This window comes from Channa argus, chromosome 1 (assembly GCF_033026475.1).
Source record: "Channa argus isolate prfri chromosome 1, Channa argus male v1.0, whole genome shotgun sequence".
In the NCBI taxonomy this organism is placed as follows: domain Eukaryota; kingdom Metazoa; phylum Chordata; class Actinopteri; order Anabantiformes; family Channidae; genus Channa; species Channa argus.
Genome location: NC_090197.1, coordinates 40246314 through 40267247, shown reverse-complemented (window position 1 = coordinate 40267247; position 20934 = coordinate 40246314). Strand labels below are relative to the sequence as shown.

The following is a 20934-nucleotide window of genomic DNA, read 5'->3' as shown; positions in this document are numbered from 1 at the left end:
TCTGCCCTTGGTATTTTTCATCTGTGCAAATTGATATGTGTGGGGTAATATGTGTGAGAGAGACACACAGCAAGCAAGACAGAGGGGAGAGAATTATGCTTTTCTTATTGCAAAGTTTATGTTGTCCAAAACTAGCATAGGTGTATGGTAACCAGACTGGAGGAGGACAGATGAAGTGGTTTGGAACAGTGGTCTCTCTGCCAATGTGAGACTGCTGTTCTTCCATTAACACGGTACAGTAGCGTGTCTGCCCACTGGATTAGTGAAAAGAACCATTGTACTTTACAATTAACTAGTTTGTTCTTTCCCTCATTTATCTGGGCAGGGTTTTCCCAAGACACATGGTCTTATGCAATATGTCACATTCTTTGAGTTATGCACAATCCACTTGTACTTAGTTGTCTGGTGCTGCTGACCACTAAAAGCTTTGTCAAAGACAGCTAAATATACAGAAGTTGCTATGGAAGGAAATTAGTAATTGGAATAATGTAAGACTAGGTTGTCCAATGTGTATGAATAATGTGCATGTCATTTGTTCTATTTACCCAAAAGGATTTCTATAATATTCAAAATTCTATAACAATCTTGATAGCACATGTACAAATCATTCAGAGCTAAGTATAAAAGTTTGAAGAATTGTTACTAACTGGTATAATAGAGAGTGTTATATAACATTTTAAACTGTTAATGTAGCATTTACAATTTCAAACATATCTAATGTTTTATTTTGAACACTACACTTACAGTCTCACATACAGCTGTCGTCCCTTTTGCAGGTAAGTACATGTATAACTGTTGAACAAAATCATCAGCCAAATAGAAAACAATGTAGTAAATGACTATTTATATTCAAATTATATTTGTCCCACTCAGTTTTATGTTAAAACATGAACCTAAATCTAAGAGACACAATTTTTAGGAATCAAGCTATAGCATAAGACTCAAAATCAATCCACCCAAGGTGTCAGATACTGTCGCTGTGTCAAAGCCTGAGGCGTCTAGATATGCTCAAGTTCCCTTTCGTATTGATTAACTGTAAGCCATGCTTAAAATCCTTTACAAGGGGATATTACTGCTGCCAGTGCTGTTCGGCGAGTCTATGTCACAGGAGATGCCGACAGCACCTCTCCACAGTAGCGTGTCGCTGCTGAATTAAATATTAAAAAAAGCTGTGTATTCAATGAGCTGTTTTGCATCTCTTAGAAAACCCCAATTACCCGAATTACCTGGAAACTTGATTAATATTTCTGTTACATCTGTTTAAGCTTAATTTCTCTTAATACACACTAGAATTAGTGCCGTAACTGTGTACTACCAGAAGATATCCAGAATTGTTATTGTGGTGGCATCGTAAAAAGCTTTTACTTTCTCATTTTCAACTTTTTGTCGGGATTGTTGGTGTTGATAAATGTGGAAGGATTTAAAGATAACCTTGTGATGACTGCTCTGCAGAGGACGGGCAATTTAAATAACGAACTACTCATAAAAAGGTACCGAAAGAAGTATGCAGTTACACAATGTCACTGGCCTGAAAACTGATCAAAACATTTCCAAGATGATGTCCAAATAATACTCCTTTCAAAATATAGGTGTTGTTAAATCCCGCGTTTAATAGCTTCTCCGTTATTCCAAGTCATCTAGGGAATGATAAAGATCATTATGATTTTTTTATTTTTTTTTTGCTGTTGTACAGCAGCTCTGGGTGGTCAGAAGAGTCTCTAAATTTCAGGATAATCAGCAAATCTGTTTAAGAAAACTGCAGGAGAATGTTTAGCTTTAGTTGGCCAGTGAGCGAGAGACCTTTCTAAAAGTTTTAAATAATGACTGTTGAAGGCAGACAGAAATGCCAAGACCTTTTCTCCCATCAGCCAAAAATGCCATCATGCGATCTTTAACTAAGATATGGGAAAATCCTTCCCTGTCTGTTGAGCTCCTATCTCTCTATTTCTCAACAGAGGTGAGGTTCGATCCTTAACTGATGACCCCAGCCATTAGAGAGATGTGCAGCGAGGGCATGTGGAAACACACATGCACACATACACACAAACAAAAAGATGAAGAGATAGCGTGAAGAGGAAAAATGGGTTCTCACTGTCCTCACTGACATATTTGGGATAATATGTTGAAAGACAGGCAGATGGAGTGATAAACACACACACACACAAACACACACACATACACACAGCAAACAGATCAAGTGAAGTGTTTAGCAATGAAGTCTGCACCTCATAAATCACAGCAGATCTTGCTGTAATGGCCTAAATACACAATATATCTCATATTTGGGTTCACATTACAAACAGTAACAGCATAGACACACTACTTGCTAGCTGTACAGTAGCTCACACAGAGGTCACAGGGATTGGGTCAAACAGAAACCTGGTGAGCTTCAAAACAGTTAACATCCTTTATTTGAATATGACCTTGTTTCAAAGCCCCCACGTTTATTTATACTACATATCAAATTATATGAATGTAGCTAGAACTGCTGGGGCCCGGTTTGACTTGGGTCTGCTTGGCGTTTAACATCGGTTTCACTTCCTCCAAACAAAACTCTATTACAGCTCAGGGAAATTTCACTAAAGCAGTGTTTAATGTTCAAATCTAATCTAACCTTTGAACTGTTCCCGACTCATATACTTAAAAATATACAGTTCAGGTGGTAAAAACACGAATGGCGAAAGGTTACTTTTAACTGTGTCTAGCTTGTAATGAAGTTAGTAAAACACTAAATAAAAGTTTCCGTTTTTGAAGGCCTAAGTTGACTAAATGTGCTGCGAAAGCGCTTGGTCAAGACACATTTAGAGTATATATGTCTCCAGGGGGATGTACTACCCTGGCCTCCGTTCTTCTCACATCTCATTTTTTGTCATAAAGCTGAGTGCGCAGTTAAGTAGCACATTTGTGCGTTTGTCCACACATGGACAAAATCATGCTCCTATGATCAAGCATTCAACATTGAAACTTGACTTAAGCTGACATTCACATGCCTCGGTTGGTGAAAATGCATTGCTGTCCATGCCCTGATATTTAACTGTGTATGCAGGCAAGCTCACACACGTACCAGTTGTGTGAATTCTAGCACCGTAGTAGGAAGTTTTACCCAAAATGCTGACAAGAATCTACATCACTGGCTTTTTTGTAGCAGCTGTCTGATGATACATTTATATACACTGATCAGGCCTAACATTATGAGCACTTGTAGAATTTAATGAAATCCAATACCCTGATAGTACAATTATCCCCTTTCTGACAGGTTCAACCTACAAACTGAGAAATTATAATCATGTAAAAGTAGAACTCATGGCAGAGCCACTGTCTTAGATTGCAAATTGCACAGGTGTACAGTATGTGTGTCACACGACTCAGAGGAAGTCTATCTTTATTTTATATGTATTTGTTTAAAACTGGAAGCAGACTAGATGTTGTCCACACACACACCTTCACACACATGCACACACACACATACACACACACACACACACACACACACACACATACACACACACACACACACACACACACACACACACACACACACACACACACACACACACACACACACCTCTCCCTTTGCTGTCAACTTAACCCTCAGAACTGGCTTCAGCTTCCCCCAATTGGAATCTTTGTAAAGATTCTTTGACCAGATCATCGTCATGGAACCAAATATAAAGTGACAGAGTGGAGAAAGGGATACTCAAGCTAGTGTGATATGCTTTGTGTGTGTGTGTGTAGGTGTGTGTGTGTGTGTGTGTGTGTGTGTGGTGGGTGGGCAGAAGGAGGAGAATTTGTCTTTCTGACTGTGTTACTGAATGTATCTTCTGACCCCGTGTGTCAGCCCTGACGTCTCAGGAAGGAGCACCTAATGCTGGAACGACAACAACATGGAAGATGGACACACACGCTGAAAAAGAGAGCAAACATCCAGAAACAAATACTTGGAGTGACAGTGAATTTGCGTGCAACAGGGCCAAAGACAGGAAAGAGCAAACACTTGTCAGCATTTCTCTTCACCACTGTGCAGTGTGACAGGCATCTATGGGTTTAGCACTATGTGACTGTGTGGTGTTAAAGTCGTCCAACAATTTCATCACATTTCAGCAACTATGTGTAATAGTCCCCCGTCACGAAGTCATTCCTGGCTTGGTGAACAAGCTGAAGTGAAGCAAGAGAAATCAGTCAAACTGTAGAAGCCTGATATTTCCTGGTGGCACAGAGGCTCCCAATTTTGTGCAAGTCTGCAGCATTCGTGGAGAACGAAAGCGCTCTGCTGATTTATTTGTTTGTTTGCACATTTGTGTTCGGATTATGGATCTTTAGGCATGTTGCTCTGTGGACTGACTGTGCTAGCAGTGTTTGCAAACAAGCAGGATAAGGAGGGAGATTACCCCAAAAAGCCTTAGTCACTCATGGATTCCACGCAATATTTTCAATAATAGATCTGACAGATTATAGAGCTCAGCCAAACACTAAGCATACATATGTGTCTTCCAGTTCTTTGCATTGCTCTGTGGAGGGGTGAAAGGACTTTTCAATAAAAAGATTAAAAGAGAAGAGTCAAAAAACGGAAGCTGCACCTTATTGAATAAAAGCATTGGCTTGCAGACAGATGTTTCTCAGTTTTAACATCTGACATCTTGTTTATGTTCTACTGTGAATAAAATATGGGTTGATGAGATATGCAAATCATTGTATTGTGTTTTTCATTTACCTTTTAGCTTTTCCCAACTTTTTTGGAATTGGGGTTGTATTAAGGAAGTGGCAATGCTTCAGCACAATCAGTACTTGTGTATGCAGTGGGGACGTTACATCTGTTTAGACAGTCATACTGCGGTGATTTTCCTTCCTTTTGAGTATAAATAACACGGTCTAGTTTTATAAAGCATTGCATTTTAGGTCTATAACTAGGTGAAAGGTTATGGTAGGTTAGTTTGGGTTAAGTTCAGGGTAATGAAAGTGATTATAGTTAAGGTAAGTGTCCAGTGTAAGGTCCACTGAAATTACAAAAACACGCATGTGTAAGACATTCTCCATTCACTCAGATTGATTAGCCTTCGATGGATGTCTGCTACAAAATGTGTGTGAATGTGTGTGGGTGTGTGTAGTGAGTTGGTGGGGGTTTACTCTGGGACAAAACCTGTATTGCATACTCTGCAAAATCTTCAGTGCAAGTGATATGTTTTCTTGATGTACATTGTAGTTACATATGTTGGCACATAGATTTGAATAATGAATAATTTGAATAATGAATAAAATTAATTTTGAAATGTTAAGGACAAAATTTCTTTATATCTCATGTAAGCTTTTTAGATTTTCATTTACTCTGATTTAAATACCAGTAAACCTAACAAAGTAATGGATTACTAAGCCGCTGAAAACTGTTCTCTGCAGCTTGTGTAAGAGTTCAGGCCCAGAAAGACAACATGCTGACGTGTCTATTGTTTTCACACCCCCTCCATCTTCTTGTGTGGTTTGGAATTCAAACTCTGCTTGGAGGGCATAACTGGGCGGCTGGCCACTTCACCCTCTAGCCTTTCTTACTCTTTAGAATCTCCCTGACACAATCATCCATACCCTCAACCACCATCTTTGAACACACACACAAACACACACACACACACAGACACACACACACACACTCACACACACACTGCTGAGACACTCTTTTTAAACTATGCTAAACCTTTACGCCCAACAATACAGGCTGGACCTAATCTTATAGTCCTGGTCCAATCAGTGAGCTGGAAACTGAAGAGGGGAATTGATTGGCTGATGGCCACAGGGGCCAGTTAGGGGAAGGAGAACAAGAGGAGACAACCATTGTTGATTGATTACCATGAAAGACACTTTTGTTACTGACTTGAAGGCAGCGCCACTGCGGCTGTGTAAAGAGGAAACGTTAGCAAACTTAAAATAGGTCACGACTGCACTAATGTTACAACTGCACTAATATCTCATTGAGAAACTGAGGTTGAGAAGACAATTTGACCACCATTTCTTTAAAGAGTAAGGTCCACAGACTATTAGCTGTGAGTAATATTGATTAACTGCGGTGCAAAGGTTACCAGAGTAGATTCTATCCAAATAGCACACAACATGAAAAGAAGTGGGGAAATATTTTCAGTTAGCCTTGGCTAAAAACTTATCAAAACCAGAATAGTCGTTTTTGTTCACTAAACTGTGGATTTATTAATTATGACATCTTTTTGGGGGGGTGACTTCAGCTTACTGCTACTGTGTCTCATCTTTCCACGATTAAGGTTACAAAAACTATAAATGATTAGATAGTCAAATATCTTTTTCAGCATCCCCTGACCTTGAAAATAAGTAAAAGTGTAGTCAAAATTCCAGAAGCCTATGGGCAGCTAAAACATTTTTTATTGATTTGCCTGGTCACCTGATATTCAACCACATTTTTATCTATTTGAGTTCATCTTATTGAATTAGATTTTATGGACGGACTGCTGTTTCTGGAATTTTATCATCTATGCTACAGGCAAAGAACAATACTGTCCCTGATTTTCATCCAAGAACACCTCCAACTGTTTGCAAAACACACACACACACACACCCACACACACACACACACACACACACACACACATACACACACAGACACTTTGCTAATCTCCTTGCTTTTACTGCCACATAGAGATAACAATAATAATCCAGCATCACATGTCTTTTTACTTCATCTTCATGTCAGCAGTATCCAGTCACAGTATGATCTACATTGTGTCCTGATAACACTGCTCTCTCTCATGAAAAAATGTCAGATTGCACCAGCAAACAGACACTTTACAGACATTTGTAGGAACCTGCATATACAATCCATTCACATTAGTAAAAACGGTGCTTAATGCATGATGTAGATCAGATGCAAGATGCAGGAATGCCCTATGTGTGAGCTGCTGATCCCACATCCTGCTCACAGCCCCTCTGAATCTGAATGTGACTCTTCTAGTGAATTTGGTGCCAAGTAAAAGGCTCTGTTTCAGTCACACTGACACAATGAGACAGAGGAGCAGAGTGACTTTTATTCACAACTGTATACATTAGTATAACCTTCACAGTGTAAATAAATCACCTGGCCACCTGTAGCTGCAAAAACCACACTCTGTAATGCTGCTTCGCCCACACTGCAGCTTTTTCCCACCCACTTCATTGACCACTCCATGTCCAGAATATCGCACATTTGCATTTCAGTTTTCGCTTGTGGGAATTTGTTTTCTTGCTGGTGATGCTGGCAGAGTGCTGGTAGTCCAGACATTGTTTGGAGCTAATGCAATGAGCAAACTTGAATGACAAGCAGACATCACTTGCTGTGTGTAGAGCAATGTGCCGCGAGTTCACTGAGCCTCTGACAAATAATTGTTGGAAGGGTGTGTGACAACAACAGCATGACTAAGAGAGTGACAATGTATACTGGGTGTGTTAGAAACACACCCATTATACATATCTAAATAATTATGTGCATATTAGACATAAAATTACAGTTGTAGAAACTTGCCTCCCTCTCTCTTTTTCATGTTAACTTTAGAAGGGGAGGTTGTCAAGGATAAGGGGCAGAAGGAGTGTCCTGGAAGCCCAGTGGGTTCCTCCCCCAGGGTTGTGATTGGCTAAGACCTTTGTGAGTGAGTCCAGGGGAGGCCAGTAGGAAGGTGAGTGGTCTGGCAGCCTCCTAAGGGGCAGGCAGCAGCAGAAAGCAGCTACCACTGGTTCTTAAAAATCTAGGTAGTCCTCATTAGAGCTAGAGACTGATCAGCACAGAGCAGGGGAGGACTGGAGAGTGAGAAATAGTGGACAGGGAAAGTTAGAAAATAAGCAGTCCTACTTGAGTGCTTACCCTGCCTTGACTGCTGACTCCCCACTCAACTAACTGAGGCACACATACAGACACAGGAGGTTGTTTCAGGCTTAGAGAGCTGACTCTCCAGGGAAGAAGGGAATTAAACATTTTTGTTTTCAATCCGCTGCATCCATACCCAGGAGGGAAAAAAGGGATTACGCTTGCACGCCTGCCCCACTTGTTCCTGCACTCTCTCTGCATTTTGTCTTCACTGAGTTACTTTGGAGACTTTGGATACAACACTTCTTGATTTGTTGGTCCGAGCTCAGAGAGGCATGGCACAAGGACAAAAGAGCCCTAGGTGGGCATTAACCCAGGGCTCCTTCGGCTTGGCACTGGGCCTGTCGCTCTTCTCCCTCCTCCTCCTACTCCACACTGTCTCGGCTGCAGATGAATACGACTACTACAGCTGGCAGTCGGACAACTTCCACAATGGCCGCTTTTACACCAAGCAGCCCCAGTGTGTAGACATACCAGCTGACCTGCGCCTATGCCACAATGTGGGCTATAAGAAGATGAGGCTGCCCAACCTCCTGGACCATGAGACGATGCCAGAAGTCAAGCAACAGGCGGGCAGCTGGGTGCCCCTTCTGGCCAAACGGTGTCATGCTGATACTCAGGTCTTCCTGTGCTCATTGTTCGCACCTGTGTGCCTCGACAGGCCAATCTATCCCTGCCGCTCGCTGTGTGAGGCCGTGAGGGACAGTTGTGCTCCGGTGATGGAGACCTATGGCTTCCCCTGGCCAGAGATGCTGACCTGTGATAAGTTCCCTATTGATAACGACCTCTGCATACCCATGCAACTCACTGGGAACCATGCAACCCAGCCACCAGGTAGGGCAGCGATGTGCACATTATTATACACGCACATTATTTCAGTTATCTAAACGAGCATCTGAACTCAACAAGAACATAAATAACAATTATGGCATTTAAAAAAAGTAAAATGTGTTGTTGAATACATTGGCATAACATTTGAACAGACTATGATTTTAACTATATCTTTTTTAATTCAAAATTTCACATGACCAGCTCAGTAAACACATTATAATGGATTTCAAGATTTAAGTTTCGGTTAACTTTATTAATCACATCGGGAAGTTCTGTGCAAAGCATCGTTCATATTGTACAAATACAAGATGAAGACTTGCATTTTAGTAAGCAATATATAGGTAAATAATAGCATGATTTGAAAAAAGTTTGTGGGTTAGAAATAAAATAATTGCCAAATTTTAAATTATCTACTACTTTGACTTGTGTAAACACAAATACAAACCTAATGCACTATTAAATAAACAAATGAGCAATATAGTTGTCTACGTGTGCAGATGTGTCTTGATTGTACATAGCATGATTTCACTAACATCACTAAGACAGATAAGCGTCCAAGAGCCTGCAGAGTGAGAGCTTGAAAATGGCTCGGAGGCTTGTACAGTTTCCGATATGTGCTGCAGTGCTGACAGATGAAAATTTAAGTGAGAGACTCACCAGAGGAGGTCAGTGAAGGAGACAGGAGGAGGAAGAGGCTAAAGGGGAAAGTTTTTGAGTAAGTGGACAGTTCAAGATGCCTTCCTGCCATCTACATATGCCCCAGGGAGGGATGGAGACTGACTAAGAGAGAACTGGGAGACAGAGACTCTGGCAGCCAGATTTTTCACTGAGTTAAGATAAATGCACTGTGATGTTAAACACATCTCAACTGAAAAGTGACACATACACACATACACGCACCCACACACGCATACACACACACACACACACACACACATTTTTAGCAGACATCCATCAAAGGGCAATCAATCAGGAACTGAGTGAATGGAGAATGTGTTACATCAAGTCATGCATGCAACTCACAAGCTGGTCTGCAGAGTGTCAGTAAATGAACAAATAAAGATGGATAAAACAAGGAGTAAGATGGCTACCGTAGAGTTTCTGACAGACTTGGTTCACAAAAAAATATTTGAATACGATGAGTAGGAGGCCAGATGGGCCAACAGTGAGCTGTGAGAGGGTGAGTGGGAATTAAATAGAGAGAAAGTGTATGTGTGGCTACTTAAGCAGATTCTTTACAAAAGCAGGCAATGCTGAGAGGGGGAGAGAGGGAGTTGATGAGAGTCTTTAGACAGTGGATGGGGACAGTCCCAACTGTGCTCCAGTCTACCCAGCCTTTGTTGGGTCTGGCAGCCGGCAGGCCAATTAGCTAGAAGGCCAATTACTGAGCTCCCACTAATTAGTCGACATGACAGAACAAGAGAAACAGGCAGAGAATGGGAATGGCTAAAGTACCATTGTCCCTGAAAGAGCACAAATGCAGAGGAGTGAAGGGAGGGAGAGGGAAGCTGGTAAGTAAAGAGAGGCAGACAGTGTGTAGACGAGAAGAAAAGCTGCTTCCTGCGGCAGAAAAAGTGTCCCGCTCTCTGCTTTCAATAAGGACTTGAAGACAAAGGTTTATTATTCCGATTATTTCACTTCTTTCTTTTAACCATTTATTGGCAATTGTTTGAAATGTTCCTGCATGTTATCGTTTAATTTAATTTATATAACGAATGTTTTCCTTAACTTGAGCTGGACATTGCCAATTATAATCATTTTACTAGTGTCAATCATGAGCTGTTTGGCATATATTTGCTTTTTATCAATATTTTTCACAGCATACTATCATTCTATCTAACATAATGAAAATAAGATGGGAAATGACTGTTGGAGAATTCTCTGGTGAATTCACATAGCGCTGACTATTTTCCATTAGGGAAAATGGAGGTTGTGCTTTTTTAGGACTGGTATCAACTATTTGACATTTTGGCTTTGCAGAGGCATAACTCATTTTTTTACATACTCCCCAAGAAAGAAGCGGCTTAAACACCATCTGTCACCTACTCAAATAGCCAACTGTTGGTAGATCCTATCAAATCAAATAATTATCAGAGGCTGCTACAGTATTTTATGGAAAGTGGTTTAAGATTAGGTAAAGTATACAGTATTAGGGTCTTCGTTATTCATTCATTTTACGCAGATGGAAAAAAGACAAAATGTGTTGAAATAAAAAATTAAAGATTTATTTATTCTGTTTAAAAATGAACTTTGAGTGTATGATATAGGGTGTGAGTGTGTCTTTTTAAAACTGAGAATGAACCCATATAACTTCAAGCCCAAAGGCTCAGCGGCTGACATTTTGTTAAGAACCAGAGATTCTCAGATGTGCCGACGAGGCCATCCCGAGGACAAGCTTTTGGCTCTGAAACACACACACACATTGTAATATATGAACACATACACACAAACACAGCCAGCAATAATAAAAAAGGATTTTCAGTGAAGAGCTCTTAGAAGTGAGTTTCCTGGGAACCCTCTCTGTCAAAAGACATGAATACTTCTCTTCCCACAGGATCATATGAGGACAAATGTGGTAATCTACAGTAGGTGAATGTTGGAGTGTTGGATCAATCACAGGAATCATAAGTGTCGTTCCACATGCTGCTTTTCCTGTCAGGGAGACCCCAGTGAGCTATTCTGCAATTACATGATATAGCACGGTTGTAACTACAGAGCTAGATTTACTTTCCACCTCTCTGTCATAGCCAAAACTGAGACGAACCAAACCAGCACCTGAGCTCAGGTTGTGTCTTTGGCGTGTATGCGTGTGTGTGTGTGTGTGTGTGTGTGTGTGTGTGTGTCTCACAGGGGCCCATCGGGTGTGATTATGTGAAACACAAGTCTGTGGATATTATACCAGGGAAGACAAGCGGATTGCTGACAAAAGAGGGCCCAGGCATCCAGGGAGCAGAGAAGGCCAGCTGAGCTCTGTCTGTCTGGCAGAGTGCTGTTATCACTAACTATCAACTCCACCTTATGAATTCAGTGATGCTACTTTTAGCTACTGTGCTGTCAGCATCAGTAAATCATCAGGTGTAGTGAACTTACATGGGAGAATGAGTAAACTCCATAAGTCCAACTGCATGTTTGTACAGAAAGTGTTTGTAAAGACAATATGCACACTGTGGAGTGAAAGATGTTGAAATTGGATGGTGTGAAAGACATTGTCTGTCCTCACCATATTCACTGATGTGGCTAGTGTAAGTTACAACTGTGCTAAAATAGACGGGCAGCACTGTCAGGTCCCTAGTAGCACAATGGCCGCTACTCATGTGGTCCTGGCTGCTATATTAAAGGGGAAAATGTGATCCAATGCTGTGTGCATTGAAGACTGCTTAGGGCTTTTCAGAATGTATTCTCTATCCCCTGTATGGGATTCCTATAGATGCAAAGGGCATGCTGAGTTTTAGAGGCCCCAGGGGTCTCGCCTGTGGGCCATGTTTAAGTCCTTCTCTGTCTATCTCTATGCAGCATTTAAGCAGATGATAGGCCCTCCATCATAAATCACACGCTGCATTTCATCTCTGCAACAGTTCCATTTTATGTCATAAGTGTTGCTACTCGTAACTTAAAAGGCCCAAATGGGGCATAAGACAGTTACCTGAGCAAACCTTTAATGGAATGTTCCTGCATAAAAGTCAGTGTAATACTCAGGCTCAACGGATTGGATCTCGTTGTCTGAAATGTGTGTGTCAGTGTGTGTGTGTTAACATTTCAAAGAGAAAACCCAATAGTGAGGAGAAGCATGTAACTTTGCACATAGTGCAAGACTTCAAACTATAGTAAATTTTAGGCAAAATAAACATAACTAGCAGTGTTCTTGTTACCAAAGAACACTTAGTGTTAATAATAATTTGTTATAATGTATGTAAACTACAAGATGAAATACCTGCAATTTCCTAGTTAAAATAAAATGGTATGGATGATAATAGTCATTCTTAATGACATAGTTAGGGGTTTAATCTCCAGTTCCTCTGGTCTACATGTGTCCTTCAACAAAACACTGAACCTGAAGTTGAATGTGGTATATTGGTAATGTGTGTGTGTTTTTAAATGACTAAAAAGTAGAACATGTAAATTATTGTGTTATTACGATACCCACTAAATCCAGGTAGTGTAAAAGAGAAGAAAAAGGCCAGTAAAAGGAGGACAAGAGACAAAAGAAATAGCTGAGGGGGTAGAGTGAAATGGAGAAAGTGATATTAACCTCAGAGCTATGACTAAGTGAAGTTGTGCAGTTAAATTACTGGACTCTTGCCGTACGTCATTTTCACTCTGGTCTGCTGTTTGATGATTAACAGCAGGGCTTTCCAACAGACCACCTCGTTCACCCTGCTCCCATCATCCTCAATCATCAAATCCCCAAACATTATCATCCTCCACAACAACAGCTCTCAGAGACAATATTAGAATCGCTTTTGCTGTTATTGGCAACATTTAAGTTTTCATTATGAAGATGAATTATTTATAAACCAACATGTAAATGATCAAAAGCAGCACTGAAGATGTTCTCAAATCCAAAGTCAACCAATGCAAGAACATAATTTTTACAGTTTAATTACACAGAAAATACAACATTCCTGAAATGTTTTCAAATGATGGCAAAATTACAGCAATGACCTAATGCCAAAATATTTGCTGAATTTAAATGTGTCCAGAAAAACACACAAACACACATACACAGTTAGTGATGCAGCACTGATTCCCCATCCGAACATGACATTTCCCCAACAGAGACTAGAATGTAATGTGGGTAATCGTAACTTAATTGATTTCTTGTGGCATCTAAATAGTGATCTTTGGTCCAAACTCAACTAAGTTTCATGGAGGTACGGCTTTCTCCTGACACATGCTCTGGCATCAAGACAACCAGGCCTCCTGCCAACATACTGTACCACCCCTGTGAAACCAGAGTGAATTACTGTGGGGTCTGAGTAAGACCTAACGGCTTTGAGGGAATAATTCAAAACGGAGAAATCCAGAGGTTTTGTGTGTTCCAAAGTCTGTGTGTGTGTGTGTGTGTGTGTGTGTGTGTGTGTGCATGTCTGTGTGTATGTGTGTGTGTGTATGTATGTGTGTGCGTGTTTGCACACGCACATGTACTGCCAGTCTTCATGTCAACACCAAACAATTAGAGGCCTGACCCTGTAGGCCTCGCAGGTCTCTTGCCTGTGAAAGTATGGGAACCCACAGAGGAAAAAAACTGGCAGTTATTCCACAAGAACATGGTTTAGCACCCTCTGACGTACTCACATGCATACACTCAGGGGGTTCACCTCCCCACGACCCGAGCAGCGAAGCATACTGAACTTTGACCCCTCTCATTATCTGCCCAGACGCTGAGGTTTGGGCTGGGGTGATAACCTTTGAACCCTGGCTTCTAACCCAGAGGCCTAGGCTGGACTGTGCTGTGTGTGTTTGTATGAGTGTGTGTTCGTAAGAGTGAAACACAGGAGAGAGAGAGAGAACAAGGACCTTTTGTGGGGAAGAGATTTGAACATATTTTGAATATTGTGGTGAGAGAATGAATGAAATTTTGCAGACTTTTTTTTTGATTACTGCTTACTCAGCAGAAGGTCTGTGTTGTTTTCCCTTCTGACAACTTTTCTCTAATCAAGTTTCTCTGCCCTAGAGGTGTAAGTATGTGGTGTGGGGAAGAATTCCACACCACATCCTTCTCTTCCTGACCCTTCCTAATAATATACTGTGTTCTTTCTATATTGTGGACAAGTAGACTGATATTAGCTACAACCAGTCCCTCTGAGATTATTTAGAGTTTTTGCAGTGTCAAAATAAAGATTTATATTAAAGATCCTTTGGAGGAAATTACAAAATAAAACAGCTGTGTGTTTGTGTGTGTGTGTGCGTGTTTTTCTGTTAGGAACTTAGGTGATGGAAGTGAGAAAGGATTAAGCCAAAATATCACAATGATTATACTTCTAAGGGTATATTACTCTATACTAAAGTGTAGAAATAAGTAAAATTTGGAGTAAACCATTAAAAAGGACTTCATGTAGGGCCTGCATGACTTCTCTCTAATGTTGTATCTTCACTGTGTGGGTACACAACAGTCACTTATCAAAGTGAGGCTAAACACGCATTTTGGCTAAGCAGGCATGACCATAAATTCAGAGTTATAAATAAACTGAACTCGTTGGTTTGGTTTCCTCTTACTGTTTCACAATGTGTGGTTGCTGTGTGGCCTAAGTGCTGGCGGTGTCTGTGTACTGAAACACTTTTCACCATGATGAGCAGCTCCTGCTGCAGCGTTTACCTTTCTGCACAGCCAAGACCACGCCTGCACCACCAAAATATACAACAGCCAGAATAAAAACATTTTCTTGAGTGTAATTGCAGGGCAAACATCAGTCAGCCTGCTGGACTATATATTCACTCGGCAGCAAATAGCTTCTGACAAGAGGAGCGGGGCTCCAAATAAATGCCTCATGACTTAACAATTTCATACCGACAAGGCTCTGGTTTTGCTGAGTCCACTTGACTAACAATGACCAGAATTCTGCAAAATTATCCCTACTAAAACAAAATATAAGGTCATTTGATGTAGCTGTTAATAATAATAGTTTTTCTAACTTTCAGTGTCGAGGGTCTGCCCTCCATGTGACAATGAGCTGAAAGCAGACAACATCATGGAGCATTTCTGCGCTAGTGATTTTGGTAAGTACCAGAAAAAAGTGAGACTCACATATACACATTGGATTGATAATGTACAGTATAGGTGGAAGACGAAGAGCAGCAGTGTAATGCACAACAAGGGTGGTCTGTTTATGTGGGGTCCAAAGTAGGAAAAACTGAAGCTGTAATACTCATTACCTGCTGGTGGCACAAACGTCAAAACTACAGCAGCCACTGAAGAATGCTTTGCTTTGTGCCCGGCATTCGGTTTGTTATTTATTCAACTTCAAGTGCAACAGTGCATTCTGAACATTTCATAGGAGTTGCAGTCCTGTTTCATGAGTTAATAATTAAGTGAAGGGGCAAGAAAGACAGACAAACGTTAAAGGCACAGTTATGTGTCATTAAGAACAATAAAAAAAGGTCGTTTTAATTTTTTTTTTAAATCACACTAAAAGCTATAGGTTATTTCCTTACATATTTATGGCTTATAGATTATTTCTCTTCACTTCAGAAAATTTCTGAATTTAATTTAATTGATTTATTTAGTGACTTCTATTCAAACCCAATTTTGAAACTTTTGTACATTCCAGTTTCACCACAGTAATGACAGGTACAAAAAGGTACACAAATTATTTAAATATTTCTGGTAACTAAAACGTTTGGCCATTGTACCTTGCAGCAGCTGAATATCTTGCATGGACTACTGCTCCAGTGTTTAGAGTTAATGATAAAGTGAACTTCTCTCTAATTCCTCTGGTCATAAGATTCTGAGCACTGAACTAGAAATGGTGACAAAAATACATAACCTTGAAAGACTCACAAAAAGCATAGCTCATGTTTCTCAACATATTAATAACAACAGAGTAATTTAATATGAACTCTGGTCAGACAGGTGCTGAAAACCTTATTTCTATTATGTAGTGTCCCAAAGAAGAGATGTCTGCAGTTCAAAGGAGACCACATTTTATCTGTTTTTTGGCAACTTCCCACACACGAAATGTCCTGGATATACACAATATGACCTATTAGAAATTATATTATTGGAAATTATCAGTCACACTATGAGCTGCACACAAAACATACAGTAGGCTCATCCCCTATAATGAATCATGATTTCACCAAATCACCGATTTTTGTCTCTTTGATTGAAGAATTACAAAATTCCAAATTTTTCCCCCAAGGGTCTTTCGGGGATTAGACTGCAGCACACATATTCTTCCCATTCATTAGAATGAAACATGACTATATATGAAAGCAGATAGCCAGACATTTTTTTTGGATGAGACATGAGTATAAAAGTCAAGATAACAGTGGTGTATGGATTCAGAGATCAAAGGAGGAACTCCTCTACTCTTCAGTGTTATTCTATAGAGCGATGTGTCTGATCTTTTCAAATTCCTTGCAGTACTATCAGAAGCATGATACAATATGATACAAATGAAGGAGTAGAAAATAAAGGGGGTGGGACATCAACCTGCACCTGGTTGGTAGGAGAAGTTTCTTACCAAATGCTTAGAAAACCTGCTTCTCCTCAAAATGACAGCTCGCTTCTTTCACTTTTTACTTGCTTTTACGTCTACGCCCTGTCTGCTGACCTTAAAGGGAGCGAGTGTGTATCAGGACGTGAGCACATCTTGTCACAAGGATTCTGGCCAGGGTGAACAGTGGGTTGAACTGGATCACGTATGACTATGATGGAACATGACAGAATATGGATGGGAGTTTAAAGAGAATGGGAAGGGGTAATTATTCCATCCTTCCTGTCTTTGCTGAATACAAACGTATACAAGAATGCATTCATTCACAAAAAACACAAAGGCTAAGGCATGTCAGCATGCACGTTGCTGCACATAAACACACACCTTCAGTGAAGGAGTTGGATGTGAATCAGGATGCAGATGAGAGACAAATCAACGCACACATTCCTTCTTTAACATGCTATCATGTAGCATATACTATATATGTATCAGAGTGTACCAAGAAATGTTTATCTAACTGTAGACAAGCGAGCGAGAAGTGAAATGGCGATCGTCCAACAGGCTTCGGTACATAGTAGTGGTTTCATACCAACCCTGCACCTTTGCCCGACTCATGATTAATTTCACCTGTCAAAATGTTCACCCAGAGAATTCCTCTCTCCGATGCCTAGCAATCTCTCACATGTAAAAAATATGAATTTATAAACATGAGGCTCAACAGGGATTACAAGTTAATGGTTCATTATGTTGATACACCACTGTTTTCTGTAACCAAACACTTAAAACTGTGCACAAAGATCATCTGTTCCACATTTTTGTTTCAAAGGGACATTTTATTGAATTGCAACTATGTTTCGATGATTTAAGTTTTTGGAGCACATGTATGGTTTAAGCACTGACTTTAAACCTTTAAATCTCTCCATCTACATTATCTGAAAAAGTCCCCCAAATGACAATCAGATGAAATCATCTGTAGGACTTTTTTAGTTAATTTTAGTTTTTAGTTCATGCTGCTGTTTTCTCAAACAACGGAGGCCATAATCTAGGTTGACATGTGCCTCTAGACGTTCTCCAGTTGATGTAATCTGGAGAATTTTTTCACCTTGAAGCAGAAGTATTTTTTAACATAAGGAAAGCAGAGGGGACTGTAACACCATCCATACACTGTAAATGTATTTTCCAAACTATTGCCCACAGTGTTGAAGGCTCACATCTGATTACAGTGAAAGTTAAAGTGACTTCAAGATTGTTGCATTAAAAATATTGTGTATATGTGTGTATGAACTCACAAATAAGAGCTATAAACTTGACCTGAACTTGGCTCCTGTGAGTCTTGACACGAGATAAACATTTAAAAAATAAATAGGGGCATATGTTTCTTCGGGGTACTCCCCCGACTATCCAGAGACTTGGAGGTTAGGTTAACTGGCTAGTCCTGCTGTAAGTGTCCATAACTGTGAATTTTATGGACTGGAATGGCCTTGATGTGCTGCAAAATGTGCACTTATGCCATGCATCCTGGACACTCCTTGTAAAAGACACTATTCACTGAGTGGATTTTCTTCCCATGTTAGAATGTATCTGACTTAGAGAATCTTTGAGCTACATGTGTCAAATGACAACTGCAGACAATGTCTGGACCTGATTCTTCAAACACTGGCTGGAGTTTTGCATGTGAAAATGGCTTGCATGTGCCAACACTGCGATAGACTAAGAACCTGATAGAGTTTGCTCCAGCCCCCTGCAAGTCAAGTTTTCACTTGATAAAAGACATAGAGAAGTGAACAGAACAAATTCTATTGTCACAATATTCAGGGGTCTGCAGTAACCGGCAACTTGCTGAAGAAGGCTTCTGATTTGACTTGGACTCGCATCAAATGCCTGAAAGCATACTTTGGCTGCAACCCTAACAACATGTTCTCATTTTCTTTATAGGTTTATCCCAAGCTAGTCATACACATACAGTACATACAGGATGCAAGTTTTGTGCAGTATCTTGATACCCAGGAGCAGTGTAAAATACTGTAACTAGTTCTTTGGCACCACACAGAGCACAGTGTTGGTCTTGCCTCTGGGTGCATATAACAGTGTTTTATTGAATAGAAGTTTAATAACTTTAAATATTTCTCCTTTTTATTTTCATCAGCCCTTAAGATGAAAATCAAGGAAGTGAAGAAGGAGAAGGGTGATCGGAAGCTGATTGCAGCACAAAAGAAGAAAAAGGTGTTAAAGCAGGGCGTGCTAAGGAAGAAAGATCTGAAGAAACTGACTCTGTACATCAAGAACGGTGCTAATTGTCCGTGCTCCCAGCTGGACAGCCTTGGCTCCAACTTCCTCATCATGGGCCGAAAAGTAGACCAACAACTTCTGCTCATGTCCATTCACAAATGGGACAAGAAGAGCAAGGAGCTCAAGTATGCCATCAAGTACATGAAGTCCTATCAGTGTCCCACCTACCACACTGTCTTCCAGTGACTTGGCCTAACGTTGGCTCCCCACACTACAACCTTTACCCTCTTCCACAATGATCCTTAAGCTTGTTTCAATAACCTGAACAACAGATTCCTGCAAAAGCTGCTACCAGCACATGACATAGTCCTACAAAGAGTCGTAGGATGGTCAAACTTTTATTTTCTCAGCTTTAATATTAATCAAGTAGTCAAGGGGAGTCATTCTGGTCTACTTAGATGAATCAGAAATAATAATGTTGAAAGGAGGAAAAGCAGCACCTCCCTCTGACTCCCGAAAGGAAATCCAGCTTTTTAAGGGTGATTTCCTAAAGGAAAAACAGACATTTTGATATACTTCCCTCCAATAGCTGCCTTAACAATTGTACTTTTATCTCCTGATATAGTAAAACCAATCACTTGTATGATATTCTACACAAACTATCAGTTAGACAGTACCATCAAGAAATGGGAACCTGAAGATCTGAGGCAACTTTTGACAAGAAACATGTTTGATAATGTAATGAGTAGAGACAAACAGAATGGTAAGGGAGCTGAGGGGTAAAGTAGGGTTGGTTTCAGTGTAAAAAGAGCTGAGGGAAATGATACACTACAGTGTGGGTGGTGCAGTGGGCCACAGCGCTTGTTCGCACAAAACTCCCAGGAACAACATCAAAGCAAAGAATGCAGATCATCCACTTAACTGTATGTTTTAATAATGTAAAAAAAGTAGTAATTCAGATGAATACTAGATGATTAGAAAACAGCTTTTTCTTTTAACCCTGCTGGGAAGGAGGATGGAGGGAACAAGACAGATGAATGGACTGGGTGATGCTTCCACTGATGTCGTACATCACCGTTTTTTGTGCCCTGAAAGCAGAAAACAAATTTTTTTGTTTGTTTGCTTGTTTCTGTTTACTGAGAGAAGACATCTTCTGGAAAACAAGTGGAGAATAAAAGAGAAAAGAAGAGAGAAAGAGACTGAGGACAGAACCAACTATGTTGGGTTGAAAAGTCTCTGGTACTCACTATTTTCACACACTATCGTTCTTTAAATGTATCTCTTTTTGTACTTACATGTTTAAATTTGCTTCAGTTAAACATCTATGGTATGAAAGCAAAAATCATATGTGCAAACTTAGCACCTGAATTCATTCTTGCTGTAACAATAAAAGATTAAATTTTCTAATCAGTTAACCAGCAAATAGTTCTGTTACTGAAATACAGCCTTGTTTTACAAAAAAGTAAATGAATAAAATATATTTGAGATTTTTATAAAGAAAATCTTGAAAAGTGCGATTACTTTATTACTATAATAAAAAACCTTCAACTCACATTCATTCATCAACATTAATTTTAGATATATATAATAGATAATAAAATGGATCACCCACTGTAGACGAAATGTTGCTTAGTTGACAAAACACAAAACTTCACACATGAAGAAGAGGATTGTGAGCTTTCACATGATTTCCATGCTTGTTCATTTCTTTTTCAAAAGGAAAAAAGAGGTGAAAGCTCTTAATGCTCATTGCAAAACTCACCCAGATCCACACTGCCACCAGTATTTAATGTGAAAGCATAAAGTGGTGCCGCAGGCAGACATCAGGCTGCAGTCTTACTGGCCACCCTTGTCAAAACCACCCAGAGC

The 20934-nt window shown here is 40.1% G+C and overlaps 1 protein-coding gene across 1 annotated transcript; it reads left to right on the top strand.

Moving 5' to 3' along the window:
* The first annotated feature begins 7719 nt into the window (after positions 1-7719).
* sfrp5 (secreted frizzled-related protein 5) lies at positions 7720-20571 on the top strand. Its single transcript, XM_067520165.1, has 3 exons — positions 7720-8683; positions 15320-15397; positions 18983-20571. Exons 1-3 carry the CDS (start codon positions 8125-8127, stop codon positions 19309-19311), a joined length of 966 nt encoding a protein of 321 aa, XP_067376266.1. The 5' UTR covers positions 7720-8124; the 3' UTR covers positions 19312-20571.
* Positions 20572-20934: the final 363 nt, after the last annotated feature.